Source organism: Trichomycterus rosablanca, chromosome 8, assembly GCF_030014385.1.
Source record: "Trichomycterus rosablanca isolate fTriRos1 chromosome 8, fTriRos1.hap1, whole genome shotgun sequence".
Lineage (NCBI taxonomy): Eukaryota > Metazoa > Chordata > Actinopteri > Siluriformes > Trichomycteridae > Trichomycterus > Trichomycterus rosablanca.
Window position 1 is genome coordinate 5,149,708 of NC_085995.1, and position 24,882 is coordinate 5,174,589.

The 24,882-nt window shown below is 39.3% G+C and overlaps 1 protein-coding gene across 2 annotated transcripts; it reads right to left on the reverse strand.

Annotated features, from left to right (window-relative positions):
- Positions 1-308: 308 nt before the first annotated feature.
- Positions 309-24,102, reverse strand: atg2a (autophagy related 2A). 2 transcript variants are annotated; one of them, XM_063000399.1, is made up of 42 exons: positions 23,595-24,102; positions 22,109-22,271; positions 21,393-21,542; positions 21,163-21,265; positions 20,812-20,950; positions 19,998-20,162; positions 19,639-19,738; positions 18,744-18,920; positions 18,427-18,569; positions 16,794-16,869; positions 16,448-16,700; positions 16,102-16,243; positions 15,800-15,898; positions 14,720-14,881; positions 14,328-14,592; positions 14,126-14,213; positions 13,566-13,737; positions 12,613-12,755; positions 12,302-12,435; positions 11,899-12,053; positions 11,646-11,796; positions 11,345-11,529; positions 11,169-11,249; positions 10,899-11,005; positions 10,098-10,190; positions 9,942-10,012; positions 9,766-9,842; positions 9,502-9,672; positions 8,928-9,054; positions 8,320-8,531; positions 7,900-8,129; positions 7,169-7,304; positions 6,832-7,047; positions 5,643-5,744; positions 5,245-5,329; positions 4,997-5,150; positions 4,838-4,907; positions 4,507-4,589; positions 4,046-4,167; positions 3,587-3,741; positions 3,015-3,167; positions 309-2,449 (listed from the first exon to the last, which is right to left on the reverse strand). In XM_063000399.1, exons 1-42 carry the CDS (start codon positions 23,763-23,765, stop codon positions 2,213-2,215), a joined length of 6,018 nt encoding a protein of 2,005 aa, XP_062856469.1. In that variant the 5' UTR covers positions 23,766-24,102; the 3' UTR covers positions 309-2,212. The 2 variants fall into 2 exon arrangements, with proteins under 2 accessions (XP_062856469.1, XP_062856468.1); XM_063000398.1 differs by having other exon boundaries at positions 8,320-8,546.
- Positions 24,103-24,882: the final 780 nt, after the last annotated feature.

Here is a 24,882-nt window from a genome sequence, read left to right on the forward strand (position 1 = left end):
AAAGTAACTCTTATCAATGATTCTTTCTACAAATAGACTATATCATAAAGCACTCCTCTATGTTTAAAGTTCTTCAGTGGCCATTCTGGTCACCATAACGGAATTGAGTAAAGCAGCAAAACGTTCAAATCAAAGCACAACATGTTATTAAAATGGGGATCAGTGTCAAGACCTGAAAATCACTGTTTGCAACAGCTTGCAAGTGTACTTACTTACTTACTGTGTCCATTAAATGGTAAAAATCCCACTGAAAATTAAGTTGTGACCCTTGAAAATGTAGAAAAAAAATCAAGGCTTACACACTGTACCAAGCTCTATACAGACTAATGTTTTATGTACATGTTTTATTATTTTTGTATTAACTTGTTTACATTTTATTTTGGTATTATACAGATTATTCTTACAGCTTATGATATAGAAGTAATCACAGAAAAAAAACACATATGGTGAAAGCTATGCTTCACACAGCCTGGAGACCACTGCATCGAAACAACAATCAACCCAAAAACATGCATCTCTTCATTCATCCACATACATACACACGTCCCTTAAAGTGTGAAACAAAAAATGTCAAATATTAACCACAAACCCCTTTCTCATCTTTCAGTTACTAAATAGCTTCACAGTACAGACTACAATGTGATGAATTTGGTTAAGAATTTTGATCAAAATTACATAATAAAAGAGTTTTAAAATTTAAGAAGGCAACCAACAAGAGAGATGCAAGCAATTTTGGGTTCAGCCTGTCTAATTTTGCTTAACCACTACACAAAAACTGTGAGGAGTAACGGTCACTCAGGAAAGCAGTCTAGTAATCAGACAAATATCCAAAATAATTGGACTTATTTTAGAGACACTGTTATGCTTTGCTGTGTATTAGTGCTTTGTTCCTAGTGCAGTCCCACCTTGCCCCCAGTGTTGCCGGGGTAGGCTATGGACCCAATATGAAACATGTATACTGGCATCAGGAAAGCAAACTAATGTTCAAACAAACATGGTTCACCTTGATAATGAGCAGAATTATGACACTATAACATTAGGATTAGAGCTAAAGAAGATCATAAGTTATTTTATAGGCTAACAAAGAGTACCTACAATTTCAGAGTAATTATGGCAAGGCCACTTTTACACTAGATTGTGGGACATTAAGGTTGTCTTGGATCCCAACAAAGACAATGTGAAGAAATTTAGATTAGCTATAAAGACAAAAGAGAATACTGAAGAGTTCAAATAATAAGAGAACAATAATGAATCATTTTAGATGCCTGGTGTGCAAATCCAAGAGAAACGGAAATCTAGTAGTGAGTGAACAGTGAGTGTCTTTACATACACAGAATAAGCACATAATCAGATTTTGGCAATCAGTACATACTCGCGGCGCTCAGGGTTGAATCCCCAGTGGTGCTATCTGCCAATCAGTTATCTACATACTGACATGATTGGCTTTTTTTCTGGGATGGGGGATGACCAAGACCCCGTTATGGACTGGCGTCCTGTCCGACGTTACTGCATTGCACACAGTAATTTAGCCAGTAATCTTTTAGCAGATGTTGATATTCAGTGACGCTGTTTTATTACATTTCCCAGTAACAATGTAGTTTTACAACATTTCATTTGTCTTGTTCATATTTCTTGCTCTTTCGTAGGAAGCACAATTATCTCAAGGTTACTTTTAACTAATTAGCTCCCAAATTAATGTAGCATCATAAATCACCAGCTCATGTACATGTTTAAGTTGTGTTCAACTGAGTGCTGCCTTTGTGGAAGTCTAACTAAACCTGATTACTGGGTTTAAATCCAGATGGCGCAATTTAATTTCTTAAAAATGCATGACAAAACTGCCATTACACTGATTTTTAGTGATCTGACTATTGAAAAACAACCTAAACCAGATACTTGCAGAGATCAGATATTGATCAGGTTATTAGTGACGGTGTAAAGCACACTCACTGTCTAAAATGATATGATTGCATAACATCAGCTAGAAAGAGAAGGCAGCGAATTGCACTTTTCTGCCAAGAGCTCTGCTTATGAACATGAAAATGTGCAACATCTGGAAGTCACTTAAACATCTCATGTTTTGCTGAGCGGCAATTTTTTTTCTTCATTTTTGCATTAATACTAGATTAGATTTTCCACATTTTTACCCGACCACTCATGCATTCACCATTCACACTAACAAAAATCATCTAGCAGTCATCCTAGTCATCGGTCATTCTTGAGTATCTTCTGTGCGCCATTTTAAGAAGTCCTCTTTACGTGCGTCAGGTTTGATTTGGTTCCGCATGCCACCAAGCAGGTTGGACGTAGCTTCAGAGGCCACTATTAAGGGACGCACCACGGTGGGAGGGATCTGACGCAGGACCCCGCCGACAGCTCCTGGAAGACCTTTCTGCTCGTGTCCGCGAGAGGCCACATCACACAGAGTTTGAGCCGTGTCTATCACCCCCTACGAGCACAAACATAATGTTCTATTAGATGAAGTAGATGTCACTTTTGGAATTTCAAAAACACAATTCATATATTTTAACATGAATTTATGATATGTTAGATTTTTTTGTGTTCAAAAAATACATACACACGTAACATTAGTTTAACTGCAGATCTTTACAACTAATTTGGTGGAACACTATCAATTCTGTAAATTTTTTGTCCTTTTGTGTGAATGTTTAGATTAATATAAAAGCATGACAGCACTGTTTTCAGTGGTCACCCCTCCTGGGCTCTTACTTTGTTTAAAACTGAGTAAAGAACTGAATTAATTTTATTCCCGGTATCTTGTAGTTACAAAGGGAACTACAGCAGTAGATTGTGCTATCCTATCCAATCATAGTATTAGTCATTTAGCATGGGAGCAATATTTAAGCACAGTTAAGTTTATGGAAGCATGAAGGGTTTCTTTCATGTGACATTCAGGAGAAATATAAACAAGACATCGTAGTATAAGATACATAAGATAAGATAGGGTTTCCACATACTTTTGACCACATAATGTATCTTCATTTTAACAATACCTCTCTGACGGTGTCATAGGCTTTGGCGACACCTTCTCTGAGGTCAGCTGGTTGCGGAGTTCGTCTAGGCCGGGTAGTGGGTCGTCCATCTGTCACACAGCGGTTTAGAGGTGGAGTTGGGGACAGGATGTCATACACAGTTTCAGCTGTGGCCTGCAGAGGAATTACTCATGAGTTATATATTGCATAGTGTTCATTATGTGTTCTTTTAAGAAAACTCAGAATTATCATCTTAATTTTAATTCTTTGGCAGAAACTTTTTGTCAACAATTTATCAATTACTTGTTTTTTTTTATGTTTTTAGTGATTTGTGCTGAAAAATATGATACAACACATTCTAAAGCGGTTCTCATACAACAACAGGGGGACTGTAGATCAACAGGTCCTGAATATGCATACTCTGAAACTCTCCACTGTTTGCAGGCACCAGATTGTTTAAATGTTCTCATTCCTAGGAGCCATGTGTTTGTGTTGTTCTCACTTCTAAACAACAAGTAGCAGTTAAAAATCTCTATGTTTACCATAATCACTGTAAAACAAAATACGCTAGAAACAAACAGAGGTGTGTGTACCTGTATAGCCTGCACCAGTCTGTTGCTCAACTCCAGAGCAGCAGAAGCTGTAGAGGTGCCAAACGATGCTGCTCCCCTCTGCAGACCCCGAATTATACGCCCATCTTTCCTGTACTGCTCAATAGGCATCCAAAACAGATCCTTTACGCCATGGACTACAATCAGAGCAACATAAGAAGTAAAAATGAGGATGGATGAAGGCTGACAATCGCTGTAATTAAAAAAAACTATTACTCATTAGAATAGTTAAGTATCAGGACACCCCTCCTAAATTCTGAATAGCACTGTTTCCCTTTGCACAAAGCAAGTACAATAAAGACATGGTTTGGACGGACAAGTTTGGTGTGGAGAAATTATACAGAGCCCCGACATTAACCCTGTAACCCTAAAAACCACTGGGATTATTTGCAATGTTGATTGCAAGCATAAGTATAGCAATGTAATATAATGTATACTCACACAGCTGCACTACAGAGTGCATTGGGCCCACACCTCCCAGAATGCCTGGTAACTGGTTTTTCTTGATATCAGTTAGCCACTCATTCACAGCATACTGAATGACTTTATCCACTCCCAACAGCCTGTGAATGAAGCACAGTGCAAATATGAACAGCAGTTCGTTTAAAAACAATAAAGATTATTCTTCTGAATGAATCAGGTGCTCGGGTACTGCAGCAGTTTATTACACTAGGCCACCACTGCTGAGATCCGGGTTCGAATCTCAATGGTGCTATTGGGTGGCTGGGTTTCTATGAAGACGTGGTTTCCCAGTGGATCCAGACCAGGATAAAGCAGTTAAAGTAGTTTTAAATTATATTTAATAATATATTTTATTTGAAATGGCAAGTTAACAGAAAAGTGTGTATAGTGCAAGGACATATACAGATATTCACAATAAAAAGTCAAAACTAATGAATCACCCGTGTCTACAACAGAGTCTTTTCAGTTTCAGCTCTGAGCAGTTCAGCTGGGCCAGGCCAATGAGGATCCCTGCAAATGTCCCCTGTGAAATGACAAAAGTATACAATAAGACATTAAATAAAGACATTTTAAAAAAAATGCATTTTGCTTTTAGCTCTGTATTTTCACTGCTACGCATCCACACACGTCAGTATATAAGATTCATCTCGCCATTCAGTTTATGCTGGTGATTGTACAATTTATAAACAAAAGTATTGAATGAATTCATTCATGTGTTTCAGTAACAATATTGGTGATGAATGTCACTCAGTGTTGAAACTAAACACCCACCTGCTCAATAGTCACATGCTTGCCATGATAGTCCAGCCATATGGGAACTTCTGAGGTGAACCGAAACTCCCTGAAAGGAAAGAAAACACCAAAAAAGCATTATTACATGTTGACAAAAGCAAATAGGACGTGTTTCTGCAAACACAGTATTTAACATACCGGAAGTAAATCGGCTGGTCAGAGGAAGAGGAGGAGCCAGCTGAAGAAGAGCTCTGCTCACTATAGGTTGTCTCTACAGAAGCAGTGAGGTCAGGGCCCAATCCAGAGCCAGCTTCCATCTCTTCTGTAGCTTTGTGTGCAGATTCTGCCTTTACTATAAAACAGAGAGGATACACTGTATCTAAAATTCTGAATAAGGAAGAGGAGCTAAATTCTGCTTAAAAGCTGATTCCCATGTTCAGGCTTACCTTCAGCTGCTGGGTCGACAGGCAGGTAGGGGTTAATGCCAGCAGCCATGTCGCTAAAAAAGCTCTTTAGAAAGAAAAGTGCATCCTGCAGGCATAGAGAAGAAACCAAGATTACATGAAATCTTTGGGCTTCTAAATTGTATTAAATTAACTAAATTAACCATTTATTGGATCTTTTTATTTCGGTGAATTATATTTAATGCTGTAGCCTAGTGGTTAAGGCACTGGACTAGTAACCAGAAGGTCGCTGGTTCAAGCCCCACCACGGCCAGGTTGCTGCTGTTGGGCCCTTGAGCAAGGCCCTTAACCCTCAATTGCTCAGACTGTATTCTGTAACTGCAATGTAAGTCACTTTGGATAAAGGCGTCTGCTAAATGTTGAAAATGTCAAATGTTTACCTGGTCTATGTTCAGTCTGAGGGGAAGCAGGCTAACTCTCAGACAGCACTCTGGGCCACCCAGGCCAGACTCAGGAAGCACCTGTAGAGCCTTTATTGTCAGCTACAGCACATAAAAACAACTGTTAACCACTGCATTAGTATGTAAAAACGTATACACTATATGCTTGTTGGACATCCCATTCTAAAGCCATGGGTATTTATATTGATTTGATCCCTCCTTCCTTTGTAGCTTTCCCAAACTGTTGCAACAATATTGAAAGCATTTCATTTACCTTATATATATATATATATATATATATATATATATATATATATATATATATATATTAGGGCTGTCAAACGATTAAATTTTTTAATCGCGATTAATCTCAGAATTTCATATAGTTAATCGCGATTAATCGCATTAAAAAAAATCTGTGTAAATGTTATAGAAAACAAGGATTTTTAAGTGAAATGTTACAATTAAAATGGTGAACACATTTTATGCTAAATGTACTTATGTTAAAAACTGCTGGGACAAGAGAAAACTGTAAGGGAGTTTTATTCACTCACATACTAGGTAGTAATACTATCCAATGGTTTGATGGACGTTTCTACACGAAGTGAGTGTGTTTTGACCCTTTGGGGCTTCCATAGTTCATGGACAACGTGCTTGACTCAGCTGTCCGGTATTCTTTACCGTAACAGAATAAGTTAATAAAGTGTTCTGCTCCCGACAACTTGTGAATATAGCGTGTATTTATTTCTTTATTATGCAAGTGCAGATGCTACGACGCTCTTTTACATTTTGTTAACAAACCGCAAATGAAAAACGGTGACATGTCCGACATTAAAACGTTTGTTCTACCAGTCAAGTCTCAACATGAACTAGAATTTGCGTTAATGGCACTATTTATCTTAATCGCGTTAAATTGAGATTGCGTTAATGCGTTATTATCGCGTTAACTTCGACAGCCCTAATATATATATATATATATATATATATATATATATATATATATATATATATATATATATATAGATGTGGCAAAAAACTAAATTTAAACATCAGAAGAGACGTCCACATACTTTTAGCCATACAATACTCATCTTCAAGATGCAATCTTACTAGTCTTATTATTAATAAGATTTTCTAGCCTCAACATGATACATATTTGAATGGGGTATGAGAAAAAGAGCCTGTTCACCATGTTGGAGTGGGCTCTCCGTGGCATGCTCTCGCTGGTGTATAGGTAGAGAAACTTGTTGATCTGGGAAGTGGCCAGCCTGTCTCGTACCTCCAGTTCCTGCACAATAAACACCTGTCTGGAGAGCGGTTGCTCTCCAAGCCCCGCCCCCTCCACGTCCTGCCCTGGGACTGCAGGGGGCGTCATGACAGGGTATGACTCGTGCTGGAAGCTCACCTGGAATCACAACCAGGCAGTTAGTAAACAAGCTGTCCTCATATTTTAACAGCAGCAAAACCAGGTTACTTTCATTATTATTTATCATCCTGGTGTAGAAACATATTCTTAATCATGAAACCTTCATCAGCTGGATCTCCATAAGCTGTGAGTGCTTTCTACCACTGCCACCAACCCAACGCCATGAATTTTGAGGCCTGGAAGTGCCAGCAGAGCGTGAGGGAGAAGCACGGGCTCCTGCTGGGGCAGAGCGACCTCTGAAGAAAACAGAATATATTAGATTATCATAGCACGTGTTTTACATTGTTAGCTTATAATTAATATTAATGCATTAATTAGAAAAGCAGTGTAGAGAACATGTTAGGAAACTCATTCTACAACAGCTTTTATGCCTTAGTTTAACTGTCTAAACTCGGGTGTTGATGTTTCCACCTAAAACTGCAAAAAAAACTTTCTAAATCAGACAAGAAATAAAGCAGATGGTTTACAATTATTACTGTTAAATTAAAATATTTAATTCGGATAAATAAATAAATGTATAAAAATACATTAATATGAATTCATAGGTAAATAAACACATTTATAATAAATACATTAATGAATAAGTAAACAAAAAATAAACAATAAGTATTACATAAATAAGTAAATAAATATGTAAATAAAATAATTGTTAGTTATAAAGTAAATAATTAAATAATCAGGTTTTAGAATTAAGCCTTTGCCATTATTTAGTTAGTATGAGCAAACGCTGTGACCATGTGACCAAACATTCAGATCTTTGTATGTAAATATTATATTATATACATTATATACATATTATACATGATATCATATTTATGCATCTTTGGTTACCTGTGGCTTTGTTGTGTATGAGCAGCAGTGGGTTTGCCTCCAAAATCTTTGCCTCCATAGAGATGCCAGACAACTGATACCTCTCTGAGCACTACTCTACTCTGGGGCACAGGAAAAAGCGAGGGTGCACGCAGCAGGTCCGAACTGCCTCGGGGGCGGGAGAAATGGCCATCACGCACCTTAATAGGACCCTGGCACAATAACTTCACAACTGGCTCTCCATCTTTAGGCTGTAGAGGAGACAGGGAGTGTGGTGAAAAAAGGAAGGAATGGAAATACAATTTCTATATTTAAATTTAGCACTGCTGATATTGCTAAATACTAAAACACTTAATAAAACACAATAAATAGATGGCCTTCATGATGGACAATTTAAAAAATGACATAAGAGACAAAACTATACAGCAATGTTATACTCACAGGAATGCCAATACCAGGAGCCTCTAAAATACAGAAGTCATCGTTGTCAGTGGAGCCTTCAGAACCTTCTTCAAATATCATATCTGCATGTACCTCTGTAGCTGTGACCACCGGTCGATCCAGCTCACACTCTTCACCTTCTAGCAGAGATGAGCGAGACTTTGACCCTTCCCCAGGGAATAGGTAGACTGATACAGGTGAGCCCCGCTTTACTGAAGAAGGAAAATCTGTGCATTCAGCACAAGAGATAAAAAAAAAAACAATAAACAAGATGCAAGCTCAGAGCAACCCGGATGCACCTCCTTAAGCCAATCATGTCTGTGTAGAGCGCACTAAGTAGGAATGTTTACTGTACTATCAGGAATGCAAATGGAAAAACCTGCATGGCTGCCTGTTAACAAACCAATGCAATAGCCATGATTTTAATGTCTGGTCATAAATACACACTAAACACATCTACAGCTCAAGTGAGCGTACATGACAGAAAATGAAAGCTAGGTTACTTACACACACTACAGGAAAAATTAGGATGTTCCCAATACTATAGAGATGAGTGGTGGCAAAAAACACACATTTGTTTAATAAAAATGATTGTCTAACAGTCCTACCAGTTTCTTCATGATCTTCATGCTGACTTCTTTCTGTGTCAATCAAGGCATCGGTGAGATCACACTGGTTAATCTCAGCTGTCTCTGCTGGTGGACATGGTGGTAAAGAGGCAGGAGCTTCTGAGAGCTACAGAAGAGACAACATATTTCTCCACATTAAAAAAGCATCATAGGCACTGGGCTAAACAGAAAACAACACATACAGACGCACTGACTAGTGCATTTTTTAATAGCTAGGCTATTTGGCCATCCCCCCCTTACACACCCTCAGACATAGCCAATCATGTCTGTGTAGACAACCAACCAGTCAATAGCACAGCTGAAATTTAAACCTGGAATCTCAGCAATAGTGGGCTAGTGTATTTTACCGCTGTGCCACCCGACTAACTCTTAAGACTAATGGCAGAGCATCATTTTTGACTCCCACAATGAGTGTTGCCTCGATACGAATCATTCTTCATTGAGACACGCAAAGGTTTGACAGTCACTAAAAATATCCTTATAAATGCATCATTTCTACCATGACATTTTAAACATAACCTGCATGACTGAAAAGTCTCACAGACATTCTCACCGGAAGTTTCTGTCCAGCAATCTCAGTAGGGGACGCATGGCGTGGGGGAGGGTGCAGGTCCCCCTGGGAGACTAGGTACTGTAGCATGTTCACTAGTGCAGCGCAGGAGTCTGCACATGTGTGCACGTGAACCACGTTATTGGAACAGCGCAGCTCGAACAGAGGCTGAGTCTAAACATGAGAGAAAACAGTCAGAGTCTTTACAGTTAATCTAAAATGTATAAACAGAACGCAAGCTTGAGAAATCAACATTACGGGACTTACCATTTTACCAGTGTTGTTGCCTTTCCATGTCGTAATAGCCAGCTCCAACAGGTCGATGTCTAACACACACACATAATCTGTACAGAAGGAGAAATAAATCTAAGAGATGGAACAGCAATGGACTGAATGTTTGTTTCACAGAAATAGTACATTGAAAGTAGATGAGTAATCACTACCTCGTTTCAAATCTACCGTCTCACTCTCACATTTATCACTGAGGTATAATGCAGAGTCATCCAAGATAAACCTAAGAGGGGATTCAGTGGCATTAGGTTTAAACCATAAAACACCAGCATGACCAGTGACATTTAGAGTAATCAACACATCAGTACCTGAGATGGAACGTGGCAGTATCCACAATAATATTACTGGATAAAGAGAAAGATTCAGCTGTAAGCAACACTCGCAGTGGAAGATAAAGTGGCCTGGATGGGACAAAAACAAGTGATAACAAGAAAATAAAACATATTTTTAAAAATGTTTATACTTTATTTAACATTAAATTTTACAGCAAATTTTTGCACCCATTTCAGTTGTGGCCAGTTGAAACCTATGTCTCTCTCGTCACTGCCGTCACCCAACTCCCCAATCGCCCCCTCTGACACGCGTGCAGCCTGCCAGGGTCGGAGTCTCACAGAGTGCAGTATTGCTATCTGTAATCAACCACCCCCATACACATCTTTTTGGAACATGTGTACTTTAAAATATCAAACTAATCTATTTTTCCTTTCTCAAACATGACCAATTGTTTTTGTTTGGAAGCCAGCCCAGCTCTGTGGCTCTCCTGAGATTTAAACTTGCCCAGTGCACTAGCATGATAAACGTTTCACTTATTGTAGGTAAATGTAATTGTGTGTATACTGATTGTTTAAAGGCTGCTGTGTTACTACTATGTGTACAAAATGCCATGATTTTACTCAAATCTTTGAAAAATCTCATGCTTGCAGGTTTTTTATACTTAACAAGCAGTTCGATCAGGCTTGCTCATGTAATTGTTATTTATTTGATCACCTTTTTCTATAAAGTAACAAGGCATACAGGATAAAATATCCTACTTGAAACCCTACTGGGCATCTGAAGTCACTAGACTTCACTATTTTTGGTAAAAAGCGTAACATTTATTTTCTCCTTACCTGTAATCAACAGCACACGTGGCCAGGTGTGTATGTAACACTGTTATGACTGCAGGCGGTGTGTATCCTAAAATATCTTCATCAATGACGTCCAGAAAATCCACCAGCTAAAGACAAAAGACAGTTAGCATTCTGGTAATGTTTTACAAAAAAAAAAAAAAAAAAAAAGGCACAATTACATAACACAAGAACAGTCTGGGACTGGTGATTGTTGCACTAAGGGTGTGTAACATTGCATCTGTAATTCAAGGGGGCTGCACAAAGAAGTACCTGCTCGTGCCAGCTGTGATTGGTCAATGCCATGTGATGTCTTAATGTAGCACCCTGCAGCCGTAATGCAACAAGGAACTCCTGAGGGGGAGAAATTGTGAGCATCTAAATTTTAAAAAATGATCCAAAAACACGTTTATAGAAGCAGAAAATAAAAAAACACAATGCACAGCCACCTTGACGTTGCGTTGGAGGTCTAGTGTGATTTTGATGGCAGTTGACAACATCTGTCCACCTGTCTCTTTGCGTCCCATGTTGCTCACTCCCACCTCTGTGCGATAAATGGTCGGGTCCAGATGTTTTGGAGGGATAAACCGAGGCATTTCGAATTTTTGAGGAATAGGGGAGTCTGGGACCTCGGCTACACAGAAAAATAAAAATAAACAGAGAGCTGTTGATTGTCTTTGAAATAAAACAAAGCACACGGTTAGTATTAACATCGCAGTATGTTAGCAGCAGCACTTAATAACATCCTACCTTTATGGTATAGCTCGGCCTTTGTGCTCTCAATAGTTAAAAAGTTTAGATTTGGATTATTCTGGTGCTGCGTAACACTGAAAATCTTCCCGCCTTCAAAATCTAGTAACAGTTCACCATGGCACTGTTCCACCTTCCGTCCTGCTTCATTCTGTCAGAGAAAATTAATCATAAAAAGCAGAATAGAGCAAGTGTTTCACTACACTGTATCTCTACTGATGACATTGTTTATATGGTGGGTTAATTTGCTTACTTTGGTGTCCGTTATAGCTTGCAGCCGACCCTTGCCGATCAGGACAGTTAGACAAAGCAGGCTGAGGGTGTGATTAGCTTGGGGTTCTGTCTGTAACTTTGTTCCATGGGCACTAGGTGAATAGAACTGGGATTCTTCCTCATCTGAGTCTGAGTCTAGAACAAGAGAGAATAACTTTATTCAATTAGATTTTAAATGACAGTACGAGGCATTATGTACATTAAAGTGTTTTAAACAAACTTGGTGTTCAACATGTTCTTCCTTAGTTTTTATTAAATTACTGAAGTTTGTTCTGTCTTACCAAAATCTTCCTTACAGTCATTGCTCAAAGCTCCACTTTATAAGTCATTAATACCTCACATTTATATATGGTTTTCTCCAAGGTACGTTTTAAGTGACTAACCAAGTCTGAAGGCAGATTTGCAGAGCTGAAACTCAACGTCCTCAAATGTGGATTGCTGTGGGGGGCTGTAAGAGCGCGTGGGAGGGGAAGGGGGTGCTGGTGGGGGCTCCCACATCAACAAATCATTATTGATCCTAAGTAAAAAACAGACAAATAGAAAGTTAACATACGGTGATCATTTGAAAAGCAAAGATGTTTCTAAAGATATATTCTTTAAAGCCAGAACTGAATGTAATGAACTGCCAAATTTTTGTGTGAATAATGTGTATAATGTGTGGGAAACACTGCTATGGTGCAATAAATGATCTTGCCTGTTGTAGATGCTTTGAAAAGCCTCTTTGCTAGGCAACAGGATGTAAGCCACAGGGAGCGTGATATCCACTACATACTGACTCTGAGCCACACACTGTGACTGGAATTCCTTCATCTCCTCTGGATCTGCTGGAATCACCATCTAATAGAAACCAAATCAAAAGGCATATCCATATGACATAGCTTAAAAATTGTGAAGCATTAAAAATAAGGTAGAAAAATCCACTCCATGTTCAGAAGTAAGTGGACACCCAAACGTCTGTTGACCACATTAATAACTGTTTCCTTTTTGCATTTATTAACTCTACCTTTCAGGTAGGAATATTTACTACTTTTTAAAACATTACTGCAGGGACAAATGGTATTGATAATGTCAGTGCTGATGTTGTGCAATAACACCAGGCTCATCCTTGGCAAAAAAAAATAAAAAATCCAAAGGTGGTAGATGGAGTTGACATCAAGGCTCTTTGCAAGCCACTCAAGTTCTGCCAAAACTCAGCTTGGTAAAGTCCAGTGTTGGCATGTTTCACATCATCCCAGCAAACCATTAAACTAGCAAGCACATTTTAGGCTTATGTGCAGTTGAAATAAATTAATACAGCTTCCCCTGATTAACTGTGGCAAGACCATTTCTACACTGAACTTACTTAAGCACTCAAGCTTGTATAGCCTATCGCTTTGCAGCTGAGCTGATGCTGCTCATGGATAAGCCAACTAAACAATAACAGCACTTCCTGCTGAAAGAGGCAGTGCTTGCAGAGCAACAACTTGATGAAGTGTGATCTACTGACAGTTGTATGTGAAAAGGTTTTAGCACTTGTTAACAAAATTAAGGGGCTAAAATAACCAGAACCATCTAAGCAAAAGGGGTGTCCACATAATTTTGGTGAGGAAATTGATAAAAGGAAAAGCAATAAAGCATAACTGCAACCGAGAAAAAAAAGCTGTCTACCTCTTCTGTCTCAAACATGGTGCGGTTGGAGGAGAAAGGGGAGCTGTTCTTCTCTCTCATTTCACAGGGGTTTTCCACTGACACAAATCCATGCCCCACTTCCTTGTTCACACCCACACCTACACCGCCTTTAGCATCCAAGTCTGCTTCTCCACTCACACGCACCACAAGTCTGCATAGTAAAGAAAACCAAAAAGGAACAAGCCAAATGTTTTAACATGCATTAGAACTCCCTTAATTTCACTCAATCTACATTAGTTCTCTAGTGCAATGATTTTTGTCTGCGTTAGGGGCGCTCAGGTGAAGCAGGATTAAGTTACACAAGCTTAGTGCTGGGATCCAGGACATGAATCTCCAGCAGTGTTATCAGCCAGTCAGACGTCTACATACACAAGACAGTGGACGGGGATGGCCCAGTGTTCTGAGGGGACGGGGATGGCCCAGTGTTCTTGTGTTACCGTATTGTGCCCAGTGATTCCAGGGAAGCCGGACCCACCGTGAGCCTGACCAGGACCCTGTCAGAACTATGCAATACATGATCAGTGTTCATGTACACTCACCTGGGTGTGCTGTCTGGATCCTGAAAGTCTGCACTTTTTTGGACACAAATACAAGGGAAAGAGCCTCCCTCCCAATCCTCATACACTCCTAGGATCAAAACAGAAGCAGGAATGAGAAAAGAACAACATAACAAGCGCATGGCTTTTAATCCAAATTGGACATGGATTAAAGCAGGTGCATCAGTGAGTTTGCTCCTCTCACCGTGCATGTCGCTAAAGCTGGCCTCTAGCAGCTGTGCAAGCTTGGCTGTGGGAGAAGATGGCATCTGCTGCTGAATATCTGGGCCGTGCTGCGTCTTCAGCTCAAAGTTGGACATCTCCAGACTCAGGATCTCTTTACGCACCGCTCGCTCGTTAGGGGATCTTCTCTGCTCTAAGGGTCGCAGGTCAGGGATGGGGAAGCGAAGCCTCAGAACAGCTTTGGGTGAGAGGAGAGTAAAAGAAGAGTGCTGCTCAAGCAGCTGAGTCTGTTAAAAGATAAAAGAGGATCATTGAATGGCAGTGGTGATAGCATAGCAAACGTGATTAGTTACAGTTAGCATTGGTCACATCCTTTACACAGTTGCAAAAAGAAATAGAACGTCATGACAGCACCTGGGTGGCTAATGGTCTCTGAGGTGGGCTGGGGCAGTGGCTCAGCACTTGTGTGATGCTGTTCAATCTGCCCAAGATGTCTAGATCTATCTCAGTAGTGAGCTCAGCCAGCTCTACACAAATTGAGCTGTCTCTGTGAACTATGCGCTGCTTGGAGCCACTCTGTAAAAAAAGAAAACACTTGTTAGCATGACACGTTAGACGTTAATTTCATTAACAAGCAGTGTTAACTTGGTGTTTTAATTAAATTATGATTTGAATCCCTTGATAAGCGCATCACTCAGAATTCAGTCAATATTTAATATTTAGGAGTTAGGCTCCTAGGTAACAGTTGTACTTAAATATTAAATAGCCATAGCTGGCTATGATGTTAGGAAGGTAGAAGATTATTGTTCATATATCTCTGAGTAACAAAAATAACTATCTTGTCTAATTCCTTTCTTGTCTAACTTTAATGTTAAGCACCTCCACTTCACAGATCTACATAGCAGAACAGTTTTTTCTGTTGTAGATGCAACAAATGGAAACATTTTTCTAGCCAAAATCTTCTTTGCACTGGAAGTTGTCACTGTAATATCACTTACTGCTAAGATCCTATTAAAATAAAATGTAATTTCATGCACAGAAATGTGAATACTAAAACCTGGTGGGGGCCCTTATGCAAAAATACATAACATGATAAATATTACCTTTCACCTTTACAAATGTTTTTTGTGTGTTTTTCGACTGCTTATATATATTTTTCTGGTCAGCATACCTGATTTGGCACTTTTTTTTACGCTAGAGGCCCTTTTTGACAGAGGTTTGGGACCAGCACTAAGAGCGCATTGACAAATTAATCTCTCTCCTCCCTTCCTGAGACACAGTCAATCATGTCTGTGTAGATGCCCGACCGGCTGATATTTGATTTTTCTGATATTCAAACTCTGAATCTCAGCGGTAGTGGGCTGGCGTATTTACAACTGAATTAAGACAGTCGAACATTTAAAAAAAAAAAAACAGATGAACTAAATGCATAAGGGTGAAGGTTTAATTTAAAGATTTCAATATCTAATTAACAAATAAATTGTGATAATGCACCTTGCGCTGGTGTTTCTCTGTCAGGCTGTAATGGATTTGAGCACAGGGTCTGGCAGTAGCTCCCACAGTAAAGAGCCCAGCGGTTTGAAACTGTAACAACTGAAGACAGACAGGACACATGGTTAGGCTATCTTGATTTTAGCTAACAGCATGAAACACTAGGCGCACACTACGTCAATCCATCACATTTAAAGCTGCATGTTTGTAAACTGAACGAGCTGAACAAGGTAAAAACTGTCATACATAGAAAATAATTGTGACTTTGTAAAAGAACACTCTGCTGACAGAAGAAACAACAGTACCTCAGTGTACTGTGTATCTCCTGGCTCCCAAAGACACTCCAGCAGTTCCAGCCTGCTGAAGGAAAGGTCAGAAGTCAAGGAGCGTGCATGCCGCCCAGAGCTACGCATCTCACATGCCACCTGCACTGCCGCGCCTGTTAGCCTGAGAAGGAAAGAAAAAAACAGCACTAAGAAAAAGAAAACTGAGAATTTGTGCTGATAACGAGCTGTTTGAGCACATGTGCAAACAAACCAAGAGCTTTGTACTGTTACCTCATGCTCATGAGTGTTTTTAGATCCAGCTATGTGTTTTGCCTAAGAACTGTAAACAGAAAAAAAGGAGAGGAACAAAGAGTACAAAAAGTACCTGAGATGAGAGTGAGGACATGCTTTAGCGAAGCTGCCTCTCAGGTTCTTAAAGTCTCTTTCACTGAACATGCTGTCCTTAAAAAAGGCCAGCTCACGAAAGAACACCCGGGACACCTCAGCCAGTGAGGATGGGTCTTCGGAAACAGAAGATGGCTCCTTCTCCAGTAGAGTTAGAGTGACCCCACCCAGAGAAAGTCGGAGCAAACAATCAGGCTTCATAGATTCTGACTGGCCACCCTGTGTTAAGCGACCTATTAGAAAGAGAAGCAAGAATTTTTCAAACAGTTCATAAGGAAATAATGAAATGTGTATTTTTGTGTTCTGGAGTAGGAAGGGTAACATACGTGAAGGCCTGCTACATTGGGGTAAACTAGGTAAAGTTCCTGGTACAGGATAACGTCTGGGGCAGTTAAGCATTCCCTGAAAAATAAAATAAGAAAACTATAGACTATTACAAGACGGTTTATGTTTATTTACATTTCTTTTGTAAGTAAACCCCTTTTTGTGGTAAAATTCCAAGAGAAAAAAATCTATTTGTTCCATTTGAAACAAAACTTTGACATTTATTCAATTTTAACTCACAGCTTTGAGTTCACGTCAATCAGATCCTTGACTGGTGGGATCCCAGAAAACATGTATGCTAATCTATTAGCAGTAAGTTAGCTGGCTTGATAGTAGGGCTGGGTATCGCCACTAATTTCCTGGATCGATTCGATTCCGATTCACAAGGTCCAGATTCGATTCGATCTTCGATTTGATTTTCGATTCAATTTCGATTCAACACATTTAGGCATATTTGAGTTACATCAACAGGTTTTGTTTAAATATGTACAGATGTACAGAGAACGAATGTGATAATTGTACAAAGAACACTCATTATTAAAAATATTTGTTTTTACATAAATAAGTAATCCACAACAAAAAACAGTAACATTAATTTTTTTTATTTATTATTATTTTATATGTCTGACACGCTACAACAGTGTATGTGTAATGTAAACATACACCTGGCTGTTGCACAGCTTATGCCAAGTTCACACTACACAACTTTCTGATTTGCCGGGTCGCTGTACAGTTCACACTGCACGACTGATGGGTGATGGGGGGGGGGGGGGTTCACATCTACACCATCTATCACCAGGAGGAATCTCAGATGAGTCTGTCTGGTCTCCCAAACTACGTTTTGTCACAAAAACACACGTGAGAAGTGACGAGGGGTTTAATGAAACCACGTCCTAAAATACACTCCAACAAGTAGCGAGAGATCAAAGTTTGTGCGCTGATGAGCAGCGTAATATCAAAGAGAAAAAAATAAAGGAATCTGAGTGGATTTGGCAACACGACCAACAGGGATTGTTCTGAAGTTGGAGGTTAATAAATATTTTGTTTTGTAGAGAACGATAACTATATTACGCCCCTGCTCCACTTGTTTACAACCTCTCCCGTGTGTTTCCCCTCGCTGTTTCACATTGATTAAGAGCCGAGTTGCTCCCGAGCCGGCAAATCTAGCGCAGACCAGTCGCCGAAAATCAGGGCAGAAATCATGTAGTGTGAACCAGGTATTACTGGAGCTTCTGCCATGCTGAACTGATGTGCAGGTCAGATCTCGTTGCACGAAAAAACAGCGGCTGGTCACGCGAGATTAAAGAAGGTAACAGATTTCCGTGTACACCGTAAAAAGGGGCTCATTTAAAAGATCGATCTCGCATTGATATGAATCGATATCGGATCATTCAAATAAAGATCGATTCGAATCGAAAAATCGATTTTATAAACCCACCCCTACTTGATAGGTAGCGAAATAAATATGTAGCAATCCATCGCCAGTCCTCAGCCATCCCCCTCCTCTCAGGCACAGCCTGTGATAACGTTACCCCGCAACGGATTGGCATCTTGTCCAGGGTGTGTTACTGCATTGCAGTCAGTGATTCTGTTAAAATCAGACCATGAAAAAAAAAGAAAAGAAAAACAGCTGACCTGTGGGGAGAAAGGGTATGGTGGAGCCAGGCTGCTTTGGCTGTGCACTGAAGACTCCATGTCACTGTCAGAGAGTTCGCTCCCTGAGCGAGCAGACATCACACTACTGGTCATACACCCAGGGCCCATAGAGTAAAACATCTCTGAGACACAGTGGTGGGAAAAAACAAAACCACACAATCAACCAAAATATCAACGTAATAAAAAGTTATGAAAATGAGATGCTCAAAGATTTAACAACTGTTTTAGCCAAATATAAGTATGACGAAAAAGCAGTCTACATTTGAATTTCAACATTTGGAGCAAAGTCTCCTCACCTCCATTCTCCAGGCCACTGAGATAGGGCTCAGTGTTCAGCTCTAGATCTCTTTCTGTTGTATCTACACTTAGTTGTTTGCTAAGGTCCTCCTCTATCAACCTCAGATCATCTGAACCCAGAGGCCTACTGTGACTAGCACCACCACCAGCACCACCGGGAGCATGACTGCCACCATCTGAGAGACGGAGAGAAAAGAGAAAGAAAAGAGAAAATACAAGAACAAAACCTTTAATACGTTGCTTAATATTTGAGCTTTTACTTTAACCTTTGAGAAACAAATTCAGTAAATAGGAATCAGCTTCACTTCATTGCATTTTACTGTGTGGTGTTAAGAAGTGACAAAAAAGTGCTAATAAAATCAAAGTATGTGTTTTACGGGGTGCTTGGGTGGTGCAGCAGTCTAGTGCGCTAGCCCACAAATACTCGGGTTCAAGTGTCTGGTTAGGTGCAGAACAGACACAACTGGCCAAATCTGTAGGAATGTCTGAACACATCACCTCATTGAGGCTGCTGCAACAGCAACTCATACTGTTGTAATGTTAAAGGAATCTACCACCGACTGGTGAAAAGAAAACTTCATGTATTAGTTTTTGGCCTCAGTGCTTTCGAAATATGTGTACCAGCGTTTTAAAAAGCTCGGAATAAATGATCAGTTCATATTTTTAAAATACACAGTAACCGCACACTGTAGCTAAATAGTTAGAGAAGTACATGTGAGATGTGAAAATGTGATTCAGGCCTTCAAAACGTTGAAACCAAAAAGTCATTTTGTAATAAGCTAATGCAATATATCTGTCTGATCAAGCAGTGATAAAACAAACAAATTATTTTGGCATTTCTTTTGTTATACTGTGTGCATGGACTAAATTTTTAACCATACAAGAGGACGTTACCTGTTTCAATGCAGAGGGCAGTCAGGAGGTCTGTTAGGTGAATGATCTGACTGGGTGATAGTAGGAGATGGAGACAGCCCAACTTCCCATCTAGCTCCAGCTAAAAGAGTGAGAAGCAGAACAAATTTACTATTAGAGTCTACAATTAGTTAATAAAATACTAACATTTAACTTCACTAAATATATTTAATCAATATTCAGTCTACTATACTTTAATAAATTCATTTTTAGGAAATTTTATTACACATCACTGATTTTATGTTTAAGAGTTTTACTTCATTTTTACATGAAAATGATTAAACAACAAAAATACCACTGGAATAATAATGACATTTAAAGTCCATTAGAAAGCAACGCACCTTGGGCCCCGGAAGCATGTCGTTTTGTTTAATTTTGACAGTGGTCTCCATAAAACCAGAGCAGCTTCCAATTAGCAAAGGTTCTGGATGTATCCGTAAAGGCTGGGGGGTGGACGAATCTTTCTCTTCATCCTCGCTGCCCTCTGTATCTTCAGGAGCATGACTCTGGTAACAGAAAAGAATATTCCAAAAAAACCTTTAAATTACAACATTACAACATCAAAAAGCGCCAGCTGAATGAATGTTGCCCATCTGTTGCTTTGGACACTTTGTCACCCCAACGTGCCCTATTTATCAATCAAGAGAGACCCCAATGGGATCCCTACTAAGCAGATATTATATAAGCCACCAGCATCCTGTGACTTCTGGAATCCTGAAATTGCCTGTAACCATTGCTGCCAATCTAATCATATCATTTTAATCAGGTGCTAATAGCACCTATAGCACTGGCCGAGAAGGGGTGAAACTATCACACACCCACTCCAACATGCTGAAGCCAGCTGCATCTTTTCACCTGCCCACAAAGTTCATAATATCCTCCACTGCTGTTGCAAGTGCCTCGACCAGACAGCAGAGGCCACAACTGTACAGGCACCGCCCAGCCAGTTTATACCATTGTGAGATGAGATTTTAACTCTGATCTCAGCAGTGGTGGGCTGATAACTGCGCCACCCAAGCACCTGAAAATACTGCTAATTTTAACTGTGTATACATTACTAGCCAAATGCTGCCCCTGCTTTTCAGCTGATCTTTTTTAACTACTTACTTTAACTTCTGGCTTACAGGAAATCCCTGGTCAAACATTGTCTCTCACCTGCACTTCTCCAAGAGTCTCATAGAGCATCTGTACGGAGTTGAGCGTGAGAATCTTGTGCAGAAAGGCTGGGGGTTGGTGAATATCTACAGGCACTGTTTGATTTGAGTCTCTCACAGCTTCATCACAGTAATCCAGCCTGCAGCACAAGAACAACACAGCTCTGTTACGTGTACCATTCTTATCTTCAGGGATGACTAATACAGAGCAAACAAATTCAGCAAATCTAACTGGATGCAAACCACACAGCAAAGACAATCCTCCAATAAAGGCATTGCTGACACCTTACCCAAAACAGAGCCAAACAGTGAATTTAACCACTTTGTACAAAGATCATACATCATACATTACCGTTTAATTCGCATCTCTAAGGCGACCCCAGTCTTATTATCAGGAGTTTGATGTTCAATTCTCACAATAGTGTCCAGGAAAGTAACTTTTATCCTTCGTAAAACTGTATAAAAACAGGGTTCATTGTAAAGAATTTATGTTTCTTTTTGAATACAATAAACATTATGAAGGTTTTACGGTCAGAATTTGTTTGTAACTCTGGCTGATGGCTGCTCATGAACAATACACACCTGTCTCAATTGTCTGTGCAAACATTTCCAGGCCCTCCAGCGGAGCAGGCGGCTCTTCGGAGGCCTCAGGTGGGTCCTTCAGACACTCCTGGGCCAGCTGCATGCTGGAGGTCATACATGACGACCATCCTTGGGAGTCCCAGGTTGTGCCTATAAAACCAAACAGTTATTTGATTTAAAGTATATTGCTGTAAGAGAAGATTTGTGAACACATCAATTACTTATCTAATATCTAATAATAATAGAAAGATTAGGTACATCAGGTCAGAGTCTGCAATTTTGAAAAATTGTATATAAAAACCACAAACATGGAATTTACTATTAGTTACTACTCTCTCTAGAATTTGGGTTTCTGCAAACATCCCAACCAAGAGCACACTGCTAAATGCGGTTAGGAAAAACTCAAATATAACAGCAAGGCCTTATGCAGGGTGTAAAATAAATTTGGGACAGAAAAGGACGGACACAAAAGTATGACAGAATTTGTGGGATGACTTTAAAACTTACAAAAAAACCATGGAAATAAGAGCTCAAAACAATTAATATGTGTTGAATATTTTAATGCCTTTATACTAATTCTATTATGTCAATTTATAGATCAATAAAAAGGTAACTAGTATTTAAATAAAGCCCCAAACATTATACAAAATAACAAAATAAAAACAAACATTTTTCAGCAAGACATAGTCACATGATTAATCTAGCAGTAAACTTACTGGTTCTGTCTTTGGGTCTGCATGTTATCTGTAGCCCAGTAACTTCAAGTGTGCAGTGGTCAGTGACAAGTGCTGCCCATGGGATAGTCACTGAAATACTCTGTACAAAACCCTCCACTATCTCCAGAGGGGCTGAAAGTGACTCGAGCAGCTCATTCACAGCCTGGGAGAAAAGATAAATCCAAGATAAAAATTTTAATTAATAAAGGTAAAGGCTTTTTTTATTGCCTAGCATTGTGTATTTAAAACATGGTTCATGGATTTTTTCTGTAAGTCGCTCTGGATAAGAGCGTCTGCTAAATGCAGAAAATGTAAATGTAAATGCTGAGAATCAGCTACCAACAATACAGTTAGTAGAGGTTTAATGGTTTGCCCTTTGCATCAATTGATGGATAAAGTGTGCCAAGAAAATGCTACACAGGAAGAGATGGGCTACACTTAGTAATTGTATACATATGACATATTTAGCCCATCTGCACTGTTTAATTTTAAAGATAAAAATTTACAGGTTTGTGAGGGACCCTTGATCTTTAACTGTGTTTATGTACAAAAATGAAAATAAAATTTCAGAGTTAACATTAAAACAACTGACATTAAAAAAGAACTTTCCTCCCAAGCAACATGATTACTTTACTCCTTCAGGTGACTACACCATTGGTATACCGATTAATAGCTTGTTCTTTGTGAGGTCTACCAGTATGATAGAGAATAACCACAAAACTAAATATATCTATTCACAGAAAGAAGTGATTTGGAAAAAAGATACAAGTCGCCCATCTAAAGTTAGTCAACAAGTGCCACGTTTTACATAAATATGTCTTCATAACAGAACCCTTAAAAAGCATACACTTGCAAAGCATCACTTCAGAGACTCCATTACAAACTGGCATAAAGTCTTGTGGTCTGATGAGGCTAAAGTGAAACTTTTTGGTTTAAATTCTAAACAGTATGTGACACATTTAACAAGGAAGGTAAACAATAAATCAGATAAAAACCATTTTAAAATATGGTGGTGGTAGCACCAAAAGGAGAATCACAAACGTGGCTCAATCAAGTACAAAACAACGGTAATCAATAGATTCCAATAACACGTTGACATTTCAGAATATTTTTTATTTGTACTTAACTCGGAAAATAAGTGGCTACGGTACTGGACTAGTGATCAGAAGGTTGCCAGTTCAATCCCACTACAGCCAAGTTGTCACTGTTGGGCTCTAAGAAAGGCTCTTGTCTTAACCATCAATTACAGGGTATTTAATCATAATAAAAATGTCCTAAATGTAAATGTAGAAACAGCTGGTCAGGTCCAAGAGATTGCTGGTTAATGAATGCAGGTATTTGTTAGTTAAACTGGTAAAATCTGGCAACTTCGTGTATCAGCTTCCCTGGACAACATCCTGTACTGAGCAGCTTTCCTGGAAAATTGCTCAACACTATGAAGATGCATTTCATGGACACAAGGTGGTGAATAAGCCAAGACACTCACCCACACGTCGAGATTAATTTCCTTAATAACTCCACTGCCATTGTACAAGTCCAAACTCAACTGGTCCAAACTCAATCTCTCCTCCAAAAAATGACCGAGGTAATGCTGTAACAGATAGCGACAGGCCCGTTTCTTTATCGAGCCTGACCAAGGGAAGAGCCACCGAGACATAGGGCCAAAGAGACCGTGGTGAGGGAGTGCAAAGGTGGTGGAGGAGGAAGAAAACGAGTAGGAGAACAGTCCACCGGGAACTGCATAACAATACACCCAACGAGATAACTCTTATACCGAGAGACAGAACGGGGTTAGGGGTGGCTAGCTGGACACACTAGCTAGCTAACTTCCCTTTCTTTGACACAAAAATTCAGAAATTCTTTGAATCAGAGCCACGAGTTTTCCGCTTCACTAATCCAAGGACGTCGTATTCTTCAAAAAAGGACACCCCGAAAAACTGGTTATTCTTTCAAGTAATTGTGTTTCAGAGACGGGCGACAGGTCCTTTCGTTTTTCTCCTCAGGCTTGTTTATTGTTTTCATACTGAGACAGTGAGGCAGCGTCATTGCGTCACCATACAAGGACGTCATGGAATGGAAAAGACGCCATGTTTAGAAGGTCAAATCTAGTACACAATTCAACATTGACCACCATTTCGCCGAAAGTATTTGGACACCTGACTATTAAAGGTCAACACAATTTCCCCTTTTTGAATTGTGTGTTCTCTGGTCTTTTCCACAATAAAGACTGACTAAATCTTCATTGCAAAAAAATGTATTTTACTGATTTGGTCGACCCCTCAGGTCCCATCAGTAAATTTATGGCTCTCTCAGATAGCATCTTCTCTCCCTCTTGAGAAACTAACCTTTGATTTGCATCGGAAAACTGAAGAATTTTGGCAAATACGGTCTCCTCTTTGGAATTACACTGGAAATCTTTGAACGATTTTATTTCTTGTCATTTCTTGTTTATTCCTTTATATGTGTAAATGTATATGTGTAAATGTGTAAATGTATATATGTATATATATATATATATATATATATATATATATATACGTATATATACAGTATATATACAGTATATATATATACATATATATATGCTCGGGTGGTGCAGGTAAATTACGTTAACTACAGTCACCATCAGTATTTTGCAAATTTGCACATGGCACTATTGCACTATTGCACTGTTTACACCAGCACAACAATAATGTATATACTGTATATACTTGCTATACTTATATACTTCACTTTATTTATTCTCATTCATTACCCATTCATGTAGCCACTTT

Excerpts from the sequence above, each read along its gene's own strand:
- atg2a (XM_063000398.1), bottom strand. The coding sequence starts at position 23,765 with ATGTCTCGGTGGCTCTTCCCTTGGTCAGGCTCGATAAAGAAACGGGCC. Across the intron at positions 8,130-8,319 it reads CTCCTGGTATTGGCATTCCT|CCTAAAGATGGAGAGCCAGT; the intron begins GTGAGTATAACA and ends TCTCCTCTACAG. Across the intron at positions 3,168-3,586 it reads GACTGGTGCAGGCTATACAG|GCCACAGCTGAAACTGTGTA; the intron begins GTACACACACCT and ends ATTCCTCTGCAG.